General features: G+C 44.1%; 1 protein-coding gene across 1 annotated transcript in view; it reads left to right on the top strand.

Annotated features, from left to right (window-relative positions):
• Window positions 1-6,087, top strand: part of KCNB1 (potassium voltage-gated channel subfamily B member 1) — a 111,714-nt gene extending 105,627 nt beyond the window's left edge. Inside the window, exon 3 of the mRNA XM_017832345.1 lies at window positions 88-6,087. Coding sequence (XP_017687834.1) covers window positions 88-2,106 — 2,019 coding nt within the window. The 3' untranslated portion in view covers window positions 2,107-6,087. The remainder of the gene's footprint in view (window positions 1-87) is intronic.
• The last annotated feature ends 10,009 nt before the right edge of the window (window positions 6,088-16,096 follow it).

The following is a 16,096-nucleotide window of genomic DNA, read 5'->3' as shown; positions in this document are numbered from 1 at the left end:
TGTAAGTGAAAATACAGCCATGTGTTAACAGCAGCAATAGCATAATGTATTCTGAGATGAACTCACTGTTTTCTCTTTCCTTTCCAGATTTTGGCAATCATTTCCATCATGTTTATTGTACTATCTACAATTGCCTTGTCCCTTAACACACTTCCTGAACTACAAGGCATGGATGAATTTGGGCAGACCACAGATAACCCCCAACTTGCCCACGTGGAAGCAGTGTGCATTGCATGGTTTACAATGGAATACCTCCTGCGTTTCCTCTCCTCGCCTAAGAAGTGGAAGTTTTTCAAAGGCCCCCTGAATGCTATAGATTTGCTGGCTATCTTACCCTACTATGTCACTATCTTCCTCACTGAATCCAATAAAAGTGTACTTCAGTTCCAAAATGTACGACGAGTGGTCCAAATATTTCGGATTATGAGGATACTCCGGATTCTAAAGCTCGCCCGGCACTCAACGGGTTTACAGTCCTTGGGGTTTACACTCAGGAGAAGTTACAATGAGCTTGGATTACTCATCTTGTTTTTGGCCATGGGCATTATGATCTTTTCCAGTTTAGTGTTTTTTGCAGAAAAGGATGAGGATGATACAAAATTCAAGAGCATCCCAGCTTCCTTCTGGTGGGCAACAATCACCATGACAACAGTAGGCTACGGAGACATCTACCCCAAAACTCTTTTAGGTAAAATAGTAGGAGGACTGTGCTGCATTGCTGGTGTGCTGGTGATTGCTCTTCCCATCCCAATTATTGTCAATAACTTCTCTGAGTTTTACAAAGAGCAGAAGAGGCAGGAGAAAGCCATTAAGCGCAGGGAAGCTCTTGAAAGAGCAAAAAGGAATGGTAGTATTGTTTCCATGAACATGAAGGATGCTTTTGCCCGCAGCATAGAACTCATGGACATTGTGGTTGAAAAGAATGGAGAAAGCATAACCAAAAAGGATAAAGTTCAGGACAATCATTTATCTCCCAGCAAATGGAAATGGACCAAGAGAACCCTTTCTGAAACTAGCTCTAGTAAATCTTTTGAAACTAAGGAACCAGGATCCCCAGAAAAAGCCAGGTCATCTTCAAGTCCCCAGCACTTGAACGTCCAACAGCTTGAGGACATGTACAACAAAATGGCAAAGACTCAGTCCCAGCCAAACCTTAACACTAAAGAGTCGAGTCAACCTGGAAGGCAAAAGGAAGAGCTAGAAATGGAAACCCTTCCCGGCCCTATGGTGCCCCTGCTGACAACTCGCACTGATGGGATCGTTGACATGAGGAGCATGTCCAGCATCGACAGCTTCATAAGCTGTGCGGCAGAGTTCCCCGACTCCGGGCGGTTCTCCCACAGCCCGCTCACCACCCTGCCCTGCAAGGGCGGCATTAACGTCATCCAGGAGCAGAGCAGGCCAGAGGGGAGCGGTGCCAGGTATGTGGAAATGAACCCGAGCTCCGAAGGCAGCCACCATTCTGCTTTTTTCATTGAAAGTCCCAAAAGCTCCATAAAGGCCAGTAACCCTTTAAAACTAAGATCTCTGAAAGTCAACTTCATGGAAGAGGACACCAGCACATTAGTACCAGCATCAAATGTACTGAGGATATATCCAGACTCTCTCAAGAGCCGGGGAGCTGCTGCTGCCACAGATACTTCCTTACTCTCTGACAGATCTCTCATGAGCCCAGAACCCTCAATCTACACAACTGCGAGTGCAAGAACCCCCCCAAAGTCACCGGAGTCACAGGCAGCCATAGCTTTCAACTTCCATGATGCTGGTATACACAAATACATAGACGCTGACACTGATGACGAAGGTCAGCTGATGTACGATTCCAGTCCGCCCGGAAATGTGAGTCCCAAGTACAATGTTACAAACAGTGGCTATCTAAAGCAAAAGGACCATGTTTATAGAACAGAGAAGAACCATCTAGAAGCTGCTGCTTTACCCACCTCCCCTAAGCTGATAGGGCAGAACTGCATTTACTCTATGGAAGGTATCACTGGAAGAACCCAGGGCAATCAGGAGACTGTCAGACTAGAAAATCACATTTCCCCAGAAGTCCATGTATTACCAGGCAGTGGAGGACATGCTAACACACATGATCAAAGCATCTGAGGTGGGCTCCAAAAGAACTTACTGAAAGTTTAAAGGAATGTCTTTACAGTCAACACAAACAAAAGAGCTTCTGCATGGCATGAACTTGGCTGAAACAAGCCACTTGTTTCTAAAAGTCTGGGGGAGGTCCAGTGTGGGTTTGTGAAAATGTCCTTCTCTGAAACAACTCTAAAGACATTGCCCACATCAGTCAAAAATAAGGATTGCAAATCATGATCACACATTGATCTCCTTTCATGTTGTCCAGTGAAGCCAATGTGACCAAATATCCATCCATTCCCCTTGAACGCTAGAGCTCCTTTTGGAAATATTAACATCTGATTTGCGTTAGTTCCATAAAGGATGCCAAGGCAGCCAGATTTGAACTCTGGAATAAATTGCTGGGGTTGGTATAAAGCTTTCAAAAACACAATGCTCACTGCTTCAGGGCAGCTGTTCCCCATCTACAGCTTTCTCTGATGGATATTATGTCTGAAGGTAACAGGGAACACTTGCATTATTGGAAAATCCGAGTGAAAACCATTTAAAACAAATAATGGTCTAGAGAAACCAATTATTAAAATGCTCTCTGTGTGTTTAACAATCCGATATCCTGTAGGACCTGATGTTTTCTTTTGAAATATCAGCAGGGTGAGTTGCACCACTTGTATCTAATCCCAAACATCCCCTAGGACATAGTGAAACTTGCACTGACCCTCTGCTAAGAGCCGGTACCTGCCCCAGGGCCAGCACGTGGCCCTCGGGGGCCCACAGCCCACGTGGGAAGGTGTGAAGGAGCCATGCAGAAGCAGGACTCTCCAGGGGCACCGCAGCCAGACCCCCTTCCCGGTGCCGGGGAGCGCAGGGCTGGAAGGAGAGCTCGGCTCTCGCCCTCGGTGGGGAGGGAGATGTGGCTGCGCTGCCCGCGGGGACGGTGAGCGTGGCCGGACCCCCGGTACGTGCCGGGGGCACCGGGACGGCTGCCTGGCCCCCCCTTCCAGCCTGCCCGCCGACTCCAGGCGCCAGCCAGAGTCTCGCCCTTGGCGTAGGAGAGGAACAGGTTGGTCCGAAGCTTTTTGCGCCCAAGCAGCGCAGTGAAAGATATGCAAGTGTTACATAAATATGCAAAAAGAGGGATTCGTTAGTGACCCGTCCCGGGCCTGGCTGTGCTCCCTCTCGCCAGGAGGTTGGACAGGAGAGGCTCCTGCAGAGCCATGGCATGAAGCAGCTGCGAGAGGCAGGAGAATCAGGCCTGACGTTTTAATAGCATCCAGTCATTTTTAAGTGAAATGAGAAAAAAAAAAAAAGAGAAAAAAAAAATATCTGACCATTTTAAGTGAACAGAACTAGCAGCCACCAGCCTAGGTTTTTAAAATATTATTGTTTCAATAAAGTTATGTCAAATTGTGTAGGAAATAATTTGTCTTTGGTTTTTAATCTTGGGGGGGAAAAGCACTTTACGTTGACTTTTTGTTGTCGTTGTTGCAATGCTGGAGTAGGATAGCAGAGTGTAACAATCAAGCACTTTAACCAAGCACTACTTTAATTTGTGCCTCCTGTTGTGACTGTGATTTGTTACACGCCTGTAGCAAGTCACAACCTGTCCTGTGATAACTGTGATGGTAATCTTTTCTGTTGTTCTCTGTTTCTACTGTAAAACTCAACTGTAAATAACTGTCGATGAGCGTTTCCTGACCTATTCCGAGTTCTGCCGGGGCGTGTAGCGATCTGCAGGCAGCAGGTCCGGGGACGAGCTGAGACACGGGACGCGGGAGCGGAGGCACAGGTGGGAGGAAGACCCCCCCCCCAAGCCGCTCGAGTCCGCTGCGTTTTGTTCCTTCCTATTGTAAAACCAAGCCGTTGGTTAGTCCTGAATGTACCGTCTGTCCGTCCAGGCCGTGCCGCACTCCTGTCTGTAACCCTAGTGGTGAATGCAGCATGTACGGACAAAAGCAATAAGCACATACCCGTTTTAGCAACTACCGTGGGTTGCGGTGAGAGCTTTGTTAGGTGTCTCCTTGGCACAAACTGTACACACGGTGGAGTGACTCTGCTCTGCTCAGCCGACCCTGGCCCCGGGCGGTGGGACCAGCCCAGGGACCCGCTCAGAGCCGCCCTTGCAAGGCGAGACCCCCGGGAAGGCGCGAGAGTAAGACCTGAGCCACCCCCTCAGGAATTACCCGCCCGCAGCGAGAGACCTCGCGCCACGCAAAGAGTGGCGCGGAAGGTACCCAAAAGAAGTCCCAGGCACCGCGTGCTCCACAGGGTATTTACACAGGGCCAGTTCCTGAGGTTTGTTCGCTTTTACTCTGCCTTCCCGCAGCCTAAACCACCGTTCCTCTGAGTGGGCTCTTTGCCTGGTGAAGGACTTTAGGATTTGGCCATAGTAAATACAAGTGTACTTAGAGGAACCGACGTATTGCTGAGATACTAGTTAAGATTGAGCTGACATGAAAAAGTGAAGTGACTTTCCAGCAGATAAGCTTTAAATACTGATTTATTCTGTGGCTTTCTGAGGCCACGGAGCAGCAACGAGAAATCTTAAGGAGAACAGTCTTAACATAATCTCTGTGTTTTAGTGATCATTCATGTCTGCCATCTGCACAACTGTAAAAAGAAGAAAAATCAGGGAAAATTTTTTTGATAAAGTAAGTAATAGTGATTTCCAAGTTAAATATTTTTAGAGCTGATGCTTTCATGTGGAAAAAAAAGTCATATTTTACATATCACAAAAGTGAACATATTTAAATATAGCCATATAGTGTAGTATTTACCACACTCTCATCAAAATTGATGTATTTGGTTTATAGATGGCACTGACAAAAATGTATAGATCAACAATTCTATCATTTTTTATCTGATAATCAACTGGTGCAACTCTCCTTGTAACCAAAGGCCCTCTGTCTGCCTTGTGTGATCGCTCACGACACACACCTTATGTCATCTATTTAGTCCTACCTTTAAAGTAGCATTTTATTGAGTCACTTTTGAAAGCCAAATTCAAAAGTATCATTAAAAATCTACCTTTTAAGTCTGAATAGCCAAAGTCCTATAGATTTCTTATAGAAAGCAAATAATTAAAAATTAAGCATATAATATGCTTGAAGAGCATTTCTTTCTTATTTGTGTATGAAGATGTAGCTCTCATTTTGTGCCCAATTAAAAAGGAAGTATGTTTAATTTATTTTAATGAAATAAAGTCTGAATATGAAGTATGTATCTATATATGTGTGTGTGTGCATAATACACATATATATAATGTAAGCACTGGGAAATCTACTCTAACCTAAAGCTGTGATAGACTAAATCTGTACTCATTGCAAAGGAAAGGCAGTGCTTTGAAATCATAATGCTCACCAAATCCTATAGACCCTAGAAAGACAATTTAATTTTATAGTTTGTTTGATAACATGTTTCCCAAAGTTCATAACAGTTGGGGAAAATAGGCAGTATCTCCTGCATGCAGTATCTCCTGATTAAAGCATGCAGTTTAATCACTGATATTTGGCATTCAGGTCTGTGAATTTACTGTGCACCATATATCAAGCAAGCTGACAGAGCCTCACCTGCTGCTGCAGAAGACTTCACACCTGAAAGGACTATGTATGTGTGATGTCTGCGCTTGCTTGTATCCTACACCATCAACGTTGCTTTTAATACATATCTATAAATATATATATAGAACATATATATATGTGGAAGGAGTGGGTGCAGTTTTCTTAACCAGGAGGCAAAGATTCTTTGAGTTTTAGCCTTGAACAGAGGAAAAAAGCCGTGACATTGCAGTAGATTTCTCAGTGCCTTTTCTTAGAAACTTCACCTAAGCACACTTATGGAAAAAAACAAAAACAAAAACAAAAAAAACAAAAAACAGAAAACAACCCAAAACAAAAGAGTCTCCTGTGAAATCCACATTTTTCTGAAAGGTTCGAGAGTCAATAAAGGTAGAAGAAAGGAGGAAAAAAAAAAAAGAGAGAGAGAGAGAGAGGAAAAGAAAACCCGTGGAACGCACATTCCCTTCCTGAACGTGCCGTGTGTCAAATGCCGGGGAATATCCGCCTGTGCGAGTCACGCAGAAACACATCCGAGGCCGTCGGTTTCTTTGGCAACTATGGCTGTGATAAACTGTAGCCTTTTCTTCCCTTGCAGCTAATAAGATACACATTTCTAAGGAAAACAGTATTCTCTTCTGTAAAATTGTAATGTATTGTTAATATTTGTACCTATTGTATATTTATGTCTTGACAGAATTATGACTGGTACAGTTTATAGTCAATAGCAAGGGTATGTAAAACTCATTGCAAAGACAAGGTCTCTAAAGCCACGTTCTCTCTCTGTTGGTAAGCTCCACATAACATGACCTCCACCATTTTTTAACATCTCATTTTAAAGCGAATTGTAGAATTACTGAATAAAGCAGTCGGGCGATGGAGAACCAAGTGGCACCAGTGCCCTCCTGCACAGTCCAGCCGGGAACGACGTGGGGACTTGGCCTTCCCCGGTCACTCCAAATTAGCTCCAAACCCTTCATGTTCGGGCAGTCACTTCTGCTTACGGTAATCAGACTGAACTAGTGTTACCTTGGGTTGCTTTCGGATCACCCACTTGGGGAGAATATGGCTTTAAATAGTTCTTGAATAAAGTACAGAAGTTCCAGTTACCTCTGTACCTCCTGCTTGCCATTGTGTTGGCTTTATAAGTATCTGATGTATGGAAAAGTCATGTGACTTTCATGCATTCCAGAGTAGTCTATTTTTCTGTTCAGATTTAAAAAAAAAAAAAATTAATTATATATATATAAAAATATAAATATATATCTGTATTTTTAGCAAATTTATAATAGGGCGATCAAGTCAGATTTCTTCTTTTTGTATTACAGAATAATATATTAGATGCTTTCTTGGTGTTCATTTACACAGCTGATCCCCCAACCTTTTTGTTGTCACTATTTTCTTCTGTTCTGATAAACACCTGCAACATCCCCTCCTGGAAGTGCGTCTGCGAAAGGTCGCGGAGTTTGTCTGATGTTGTCATGTTTTTGTATTTTCCTGTTTGTGGTACTTAAAACTAACCAGAGACTGCCTCTGGAAACCGAGATGTTCCTTCTGAGAAACACAGAGCGGGCCAGACCCTGCCCTCAGTGATGGCAGGGGAGGTGTCAGCCAATGCCACTGGCTGCAGTGTTCTTCCAGATGCACATTGATTAAGCTGAGAACATAAAGAAGAGACAGGATTTGAATCAGGCAGCGCTCCCACCCTCAGGGGAGTTTTTCCTGGGTTAAAACAGAAGTGTCAAGACTTTCATTTCCCACTGGCTTTTGGAATTTTTATTTTTGGTCCCAGAGAAAATCAGGAGATGAGAAAAAATTACGGAGGAATGAGCAACCTGAACGTAAACATTCAGAAAGGGATTTTGATTTGGTTATGGTCAAGTTTGTCCATGTACCTGCTTACTTAATGATCCTCCTTGCTCCCTTTACAGCTGTACCCTCACAGAAACTGAATAAAAAGTCCATGAGATAAATGTGCATCCTGAAGCTATCTCATGGCCTGGTGAAGTTCAGCATGATGAAGAGCTTCAGACCCGCTCTGTAGCTCTGCACAGACATCTCCTTTTGAATGCACCCACTAGTCTGGTCAGTGACCATGTTTTTGCCAAAGATGGAGTTCTGGTTCCACTTCCTTTTGTTTGCTTGTGTGATTTTCCTACATGCCCACCACAGTAGCCGATAAACCTGAAACAGATTTAATTTGGGAAAATGTGTGTTTCAGAAAGTCCAGATACCACTCGAATGAATGGAATAACCAGTAGACCCAGGCTTGCATGTTATTAATTATCAGCAAGGCCCGTTCACACATGAAGATATTAAAGCTGGGTAGGATTTTTCTGTTCTGGGAAGCAATTAATGCAATAGCCCCCCATATCTGTCATCAACAGTCACATTAAAGGTCCCTTCAAAAGGCACCTTCCATGTCAGGTTTGTTTGAGCATAGTCAACAAAACCATAGAAAGCTTCCAGTCACACCAGTCTTAACTTCAACCTCCCATACCAGGACAGGAACGCCCCAAATACCAACCAGCCCTCTGAAGAAGAGATGTTTATTTTCCAGCATGTGTCTCATACCCCATGCTGATCACATTTAGGCTCTTGCACTGAAACTTTGTCTTGCCCAGACAAAGGAAACCTTAGGAAAACTGAAAGTCTGCATCCAGGCTGTGTATCCCCTTTGTTGCTGGTGTTACCTAAGCCACAATAAGTGTCCTTTGACACCAATGGTTGGGTGCCACAAGTGTTCATATCTGTAAATACTACTCAGAATTTTGCTTTGCTTGATTCTGGCTTCATCGCACAAGAAGTTTTCAGTCTAAAGGCTTAGAAGAGAAAGCAAAAGCTTCCTTTTTCTTTTTAACTAGAAATAATACTATTGATGCTCTGTAGGACTGAACAAGGATTAACCTTTGTTTTTAAAGGGGTCTTTTCAAGACTGCAGTGACACTACCTTCAGAAATTAATAATCAGGCTGGACTCAGTACAAAGACCCCTCCAAACTAGAGCCTCATGGAAGCCAGGGAGCCAAATTTGCATGAAATGCCAAATTCTTTGCTGCTGTAAGTAAAAGCCCATTTAGACCAGTAAAGAATTTGGACCCATATCTCTAAAAACTAATGGAAAACTAATAGCTTTGTATGACCTCAGGGCTGGAGGTGTCTGCCCACAGTACCTCCAAGGAAACCAATGGCCTGAGACAATGGGAAACAGAGGCAGGTCAGTGAAAGCCTGGGAAAGGAGCAAATCCTTCAGTCAAGAGGATGACAAACATGTCATTCCAAACTTGACCGAGCATCCGTCCATGTCAGCTCACTCGTGGACTCGATGCCACAAGTGCCATCCCAAATTCACAGGTGACTGTCCCTACAGCAGGACCACAACCCCAGCCCCACAGTTCAACACCCTCTGCCCTCGGTCCAGGGGCTTACTGATGCTAGGAGGACACCACTAGCACATGGGCCAATGGTTACCTTGGATTGTGGCACAACCTCTGGTCCTGTTGGTAACCAACATTTGAGGCAATTCACCCATTCTTCTCTCTCTATTTCATTCAGGAGCTCTGCCCTTTATGACTCTTCTTCCTGCAATGTTTCACTGCCTCCAAGTACCATTAGCCACGTACCGTTGGCTCCTGCCCCTGTGATTTATTTTGTTTATGTCACTTTTGTTGCCTTGTGACAAAGAAGAACATTTTTTTTCCCCTTCCTCTGGCTTTTTGGTGGTGGGTGCAGAAAATTGCTTTTGCATTGAACCATTCCCCACTAGTGTGCTTGGGGGATGGGGGAGCAGCATCTCCATGTTACTTTGAATTTTGAAGCCATGGTACTGTACTCAGAAAGGCCAGCCACAGCTACCAACCAAACTCGCTTTCCAACTAGATTAGCATTAAAAAAGTACACCCCAACTTCCTGCAGCAGAATCCTGCTCTCCTCATCAGGCAGGGGAAGCAGTTCCTGAAAGGGGAGAAAACATCAGAGGGGCACTGTTACGAGTGCTGATTAACGACGACTCCACACCCAGAGGAGGACCCGGGGCTGTGCTGCACATGAGGCTGCTCCACATTTCCCAGGACCGGGAGCAGCCTCGGGACCTCCTTGTCTAAAAGCCCAGGGCAGCTGCTGGACCTGCAGGGCCCCCGAGCCCAGGTAAGGGCTTCCCAGTGACACCTCCAAAGGGCAGCAGCTGAGCATCCCTGGTCACTGAAGGATAGGAAAGCTGTGGGGTTCCTTTTAAAAGAAAAATGTGATATTTAACAACAAATAAAAACTGGAAAATGTGTTTCCTGTGCCTCTGCTGGTACACGGAGATGGAATTGCTTTTGTAGCTGGAAATTGAAAGCGACTGACCCAGAAAGGGCAGACTGGGACCGGCTTCTCCCTTACCTTGCACTTTGGTTATTTTATAACCTGTGCAATGGGGAAGCAATGGGGAACCCAGGTCAGTGTAAGGAAGAGCAGTGCTTGTCTGTAAGGAAGGGCAGTGCTTGTGCCTGACAGCCCAGCAGATCCTGCACCTCTTGCACAATCTCTTCATTGGATTATATTGGATCCACCTGAGGGGCAATGCGCCAGCAGATTTGTTTTCTCCTCTTTTGAGAAATGTTTCCATGCCCTGGCACTTTGGGGTGATTATAGCAACATTAGCCATATACTAGTGTACTTAGAGTCTTACATTTTTTGTAACTTTGATTTAGTCATTCTTTGTTGAAGTTTATTGACCTCTCCGGTTGTTTCCGTAAACAAATTATTAAAAAAAAAATAAAAATCCGTGTCTTTATATGCATGTAGTAGTATGAAACTGTGATCAATGTGTGACATTCAGAAACTGTACTGTCTTGTAAAATATGTCCAAATGTCTAAGGGTTTTAAAGCAATGGTCCCTTACTACAGCCTACAGAAATAAATAAAAAGGTATGGATAAACCCAAAGCCTTCATTGCTGTGTTTCATGGTCACATACACTGGCCAAAAATACAACTCTGATCCGCTGGCACTGAGCTTCGGCTTCAGCTCATTGCAGCTGACAGCAGGTTTAGACATATGTTATTTGCTCACGGATAAGGCCGTGATTCAGGAAAGCAGTGCCGAGCCTGACACCTCCTGTTGAAAGTCTGACAGATCCGGTGCACAAACCTTCAGTCCTCACCCTACATGGACAAAACCCATCCACATCTCCCGGCACCATAGCCGGGCTCAGGGACCGGGGCCTCGCCCAGCTCCTCTGTGCACAGACCAGGGATGTGCAGCACACACATGGTCCCTGTCACACACGTGGTCCCTGTCACACACATGGTTCCTGTCACACACGTGGTCCCTGTCACACGTGGTTCCTGTCACAAATGTGGTTCCTGTCACAAATGTGCCCTCTGTCACAAATGTGGTCCCTGTCACACACATGGTTCCTGTCACACACGTGTCCCCTGTCACACACATGGTCCCTGTCACACACGTGTCCCCTATCACACACATAGTCCCTGTCACACACGTGTCCCCTGTCACACACATAGTCCCTGTCACACACGTGTCCCCTGTCACACACATGGTCCCTGTCACACACGTGTCCCCTATCACACACATAGTCCCTGTCACACACGTGTCCCCTGTCACACTGGCCATGCAGGGCAATCAGCATCTTGATCATGCAATTGTGCAGATGCAGAACCAGACGCAGGTGGGAGAACAGCTGAGGTTTGGAGACGAGGAGCTTTGGGTGTGAAAACTGGACAGACAGGCTGCTTTGGCTGCTGCTTGAGACAGAAGTGGGTTTCTTGTGAGAGCCACTGTGGTTTTCTGCTCCATCAGACTGGGTTGGTTAAATTATGCAAGTCATCAGAGCAAACATAATTCAAACTGCTTGGGAATATTTTCTTTGAGTTTATTACATCAAATGTTGTTTTATACTGGAATGCAGTTTCTATGTAAGAGTCCTCAAAGCTCTGACCTGAACCCCCTGATTTATGGAGACACTGATATATGACCATTAAAAAATATCAAAAGAACAAGTAAACACACCTTTCTACCCAGACCATGCATGTGTTCATGTATTCTGCACTCCACAGACCCTTAGGGGTTCCTGCACAGACAAATCCAAGGAAAAAGACTGAGTGCACAGTTCTACATCTTATTTTAGGCAGCCATCACAATTGCAAATGGAAAACAGAAAGTTAAATGCACAAATGGACAAATCTCACAAAAGTCCATGCATTTAATGACATGGTTCTGCATTTACTTGTGTTCGTTTTCAGTTTAGTAAGACCTTTATAAGAAAAATCTAATTGATCAGTTGACTGTTTCATTGCAGGTAATGACAGTGACATCTAACAAGACTAAGGCACTGAACTTGAAGGGAAGTTTACAAATGAAGAATTAGAAAGTGGAGAGATTCTTATAACATCTTCCTCTTTCACTTTCTGCTAACGGCTTCTCTTGTTATTTGCCTGCCAGCCAGACCATGCAAGCTCCTGAGTTATAGCCCAGTATCTGTAATTAGACTGTCCAAGGAGGTTTTCTCTATGAGCTGATTTACTTTATCAAGTCAATTAAAATAATGCCTGTCTGCTGAGGCGCGGTGGTTCATCCCTGTGTGCTGAATCTACAGATAGGAAATATTTTTGCCCTAGTTAAGACACACTATAGAGACTTACCTTCACCTTGCCTAAGCCCTCCACCCCACATCCCCTCAGCCCTGTGATCTGCACGTGCTTTATGCCAAGCCAAGGCACTGACTAGGGCAGGTTAAAGTAAAGCACAGGCAGAAGGGGAAAGCAGGGATGCCTCCCAGCCCACATGTCCAGAGGCAGCTCAGCACTGAGCCATCCCTTCCTGCTCAGCACCACCCCTGGCATCACCTCAGGCACCAGCTGCCAAATGTTACTGGGGCCAACATCAGTAGATTTAATTTTCTACCAGCACCATATATCATTTCCAGACTTTATACAGATTAATGAAATGCAGGAGTTTTTTCTCTCCCTTTCTCCTTCTCCTCCAGCTCAGATCCTCAGGCCATCTCTTCTCTCTTGGATCGATCAGCTCACCAGATCTTCCTTCCCACCTGAATGGATTTTCCTTTGATTCCTCTTATTTAGCTTAAACTAGGAACCTCTTTCTTTCTTCCTCTAAACCACCTACAAACCCACTGTATCTGTTTTTCAAACACCCAGAGCAAGGTGGTGTCTGCCTCACACCGAGTCAGGCGACAGCCAATGATCCCAAAGGTTAATCAAACAAAACCATCTGGCAAAGGAGACAACACCCGAGTCAGGGCACAGGAGCCCCAGCAACTCCCCCCGAGCACTGCTGGGGCTCATCAGAGGGACCCCAGAAGAGCAGCCGTGGGCACTGGACTGTGTTACTTTGAATTCTTTCTTTCACAAACCCAGTGGAGGTTTTCCAGAGTCCAGCTTGGTGTGCAGTGCTGGAAGCTGCTGGAAGAGCAGCACAGCCCTCGCTCTGAGGGATGTCATTGCCTTCTCCAGGGATTATTCTGCTCCCATCTAACATGGCATTGGGTCACCAAACCCAAGGAGGATGTTTAGGCGTTTCAGCACAGATAAACAGGAGGAAAAGGTCAGTTTTCAATATATTTTAGTCATTTCAGAAGAGTCAGTGATAATATAAATAATTTACAAGGGGTGTTTCAGAAAAAAAAAAAAAAGCTGTTTATAAAATATAGATTAGATTCTTCCATACTGCCTTTCTACTTACTTACCTTCCTTCCTACTTTCTGTAAGAAACTGGGCTACTGAGAGATGCAATATCACTATTATTCAGCAAGCAAGACCATTTAGAGGTAACTTTGCCCCAGCATATAATTTTCAACCATCCAGACAGAAGCTGAGACTAATGGATCACAGCAATGAAAGTTTGTGATTTCTGGTTGGAAACACAAGCACTGAGAATTAACCTGAGCTTTGTAAAACAAAAGCAAACGTGTGCAACATTGCATCATACAGTTTAATCCCTATATAATTAAACAATGAATCCACATTGCTAATCTAATTTTTTAGATTTTTATCTTATTTGTCTCTATACATTTATTTATATATCTATTTACTATATAGATATATACCTAGAGATACATGAAAGATGTATATCTAAATCTATAAAAATAGATTCAGATTTTTTAAAAAAACCCCACATAATAATAGTTTATGTTTTGCTATATCCAGTGCCATTTTTCCACTGTTGGCAGACATGTGGTTAGCAATAATTGAAGCTCAAATGAATTGGTCTATGTGCAAACACAAAAATTACATAATGTAAAATGTTGTTTTCGTGCCTTGATGATAATTAGTCTTAAAATGAGCAGCACAGTGATGCAGCTCCCAGCACTGTCCTGAACAGTGGAGAGGCAAATGCTTGGAGACACTGAGATGAAGATTGATCCAGGCATGAGAAAGTGTAAATTTAAATTATTTAGCAAGAATGAATTCCCACAGATGCTCATGGTCTAGTTTTACTCCTCTTTACAGGCAGATTTAATAGGCAGATTACACAATAAACTGGAGACATTATTTTCTCTGACAAAAACTGATGAAGCCAAAAAAGCCCTAAAAAATTAAGTTCCCAAAGTGCAGGCACCTGAGACAGAGGTTATCCAGAGCTTACCCCACTGATGGGGAAGTCTGGATGTCCAAGAAGTTTAAACACTCTAAATGGCAACTAAATAAAAGAAAATCATGGTGCGAGACAAAGGATTAATTAAGTAGAAGGTATAGAAAACCTTTTGGCTAATGGTATAAAGCAAAAACAATTAATTCCATAAATTGTCCTCTGTAAGATTTTCTTATACCTCTTCCCCAAACAGCCAGTGCTGACCACCTGGGGTAGGGAGGGGAAAGAATCCTGTCTTGGTCTGTTGTGTTATAGCAGCTACATCCAAACTGCAATACAGCTCCTGCCAAATAATGTTACCATTGCTCTAACTCTGCTCTGTTGTTTGTTGTTTTTTGTTTTGTTTTGCTTTATGATTAGCCATTAAGAGCCATGAGGCTGTTGGAATAGAGCTATTCACTGCTATCTAATAATATACAAAACATTTGACCACTTTCTGAAGGTCTAATTGACCAGAGGAATCCATGGGTTTCTCTATTTATTTGTTTTTCACATCAGCAATTTTGGGTTTCCATTAGCATTTTCTAGCAAACAAATATTCTTGAGGCATTTCAGTGTGGAGGGGAATGGCTGCAGGGAAAAAGCAGACCACCAGCTGCTCCGCTGGGAGTCCAGCAAAAAGGAACAGCTGATTTCCTATTAATGTAAATGAGCTCATTAGCTGAGATGACTTCAGACCAAGTTCAGCAGTTCAGAGCCTCTATTCCAGGAAAAACAGAATTTATGTAACAAAAATGAAGAGAAAGTGAAGGAAAGATTCTCCAAGTGCCTGTTTCCTGACTAAAGCTTTTGCTATCCTGGTGTCAGGGTGGGTGAATGAAAGCTGGGATAGGATGCACTGGGCCAAATCCAGAGCTGGAGTAAGATTTTATAGACACGGAGATACTTAAAGAGAATTTCCAGGACACCAAGTGCCCTGTACTGTGTTGCAGTTTTCTTAATATATGCCTATATCAGGAATAGTTTGTGCAGCTGATACTCTCTTAAGTTCCAGAATAAACTCACCAAACAACATTTCTTGGATTTTTTTCATGTAAAGCAAAAAGCTTTAAGGATGGGCAGTCCTTTCTACCAAGGTTGCTGCTGTGAGCTCCTGGGCTGACTTGATGGCTTTAGCATAACAGTGAGGCCTGGGAATGCCTGAGCTCTGGTTCTGTATTAAACCTTGACCCGTTTTTCCATGAGCACCCCTCAGAAAACACATATCTATTTCATAAGAGTGATTCATTAACATTAACCAGTGCTCAGCAAGAAAATTGAGTGTGCAGTACCAGGTAGGAATAATGAGGAAAAATATAAGAAAAAAAAACCTCTTTCTCTTTCAATGAGAAAGAATAAGCAAAAATATGTTAATTTTGACATATGTTGTTTGGTGATTATTTTTCTGATTTTATTTTTCTGATTTTATTCCCTAGCCCTTTTGTCAGGGAATAAAATCAGAGATCTCTCGCTCTTTCTTGTTCGGTCCCTCTTTCTCATCCTGTTCTCCTGCGGAGCAGCACTTGTGGAGAGCCGGGGCAGGGAAGGTGCCGCGGGCATCCCTCGGGCAGTGGTGGAGCCCTCGCCCGCGGTGCCAGGGCTGGGCTCGGCTGCAGCACAACGCGAGCAAAGGGGGACAGTGCAAGAGCAGCACAGGAAAACACAGAGAGAGGCTTCTCAGGTTCAAGGCTGCACAGATGAGCGGGGCTGGGGTGTTGGTTTTCCCCCCTCTGGACACACAGAGCTGCCCATGAGCCCCTGCTCAGAATAGTTTCCCTTCCACAGTCGCTCTCTCCCGGCTGGATTTGAGTCCAGCATCCCCCAAGCGCTTGCTGAGAGCACGAAACGCGCTGTCTTCAGCCTTTTCACA

The sequence above is a fragment of the Lepidothrix coronata genome, unplaced genomic scaffold, assembly GCF_001604755.1.
Source record: "Lepidothrix coronata isolate B3197 unplaced genomic scaffold, Lepidothrix_coronata-1.0 Scaffold201, whole genome shotgun sequence".
Lineage (NCBI taxonomy): Eukaryota > Metazoa > Chordata > Aves > Passeriformes > Pipridae > Lepidothrix > Lepidothrix coronata.
The sequence above is the reverse complement of the archived record's forward strand: the minus strand, read 5'-3'. Positions and strand labels throughout refer to the sequence as shown.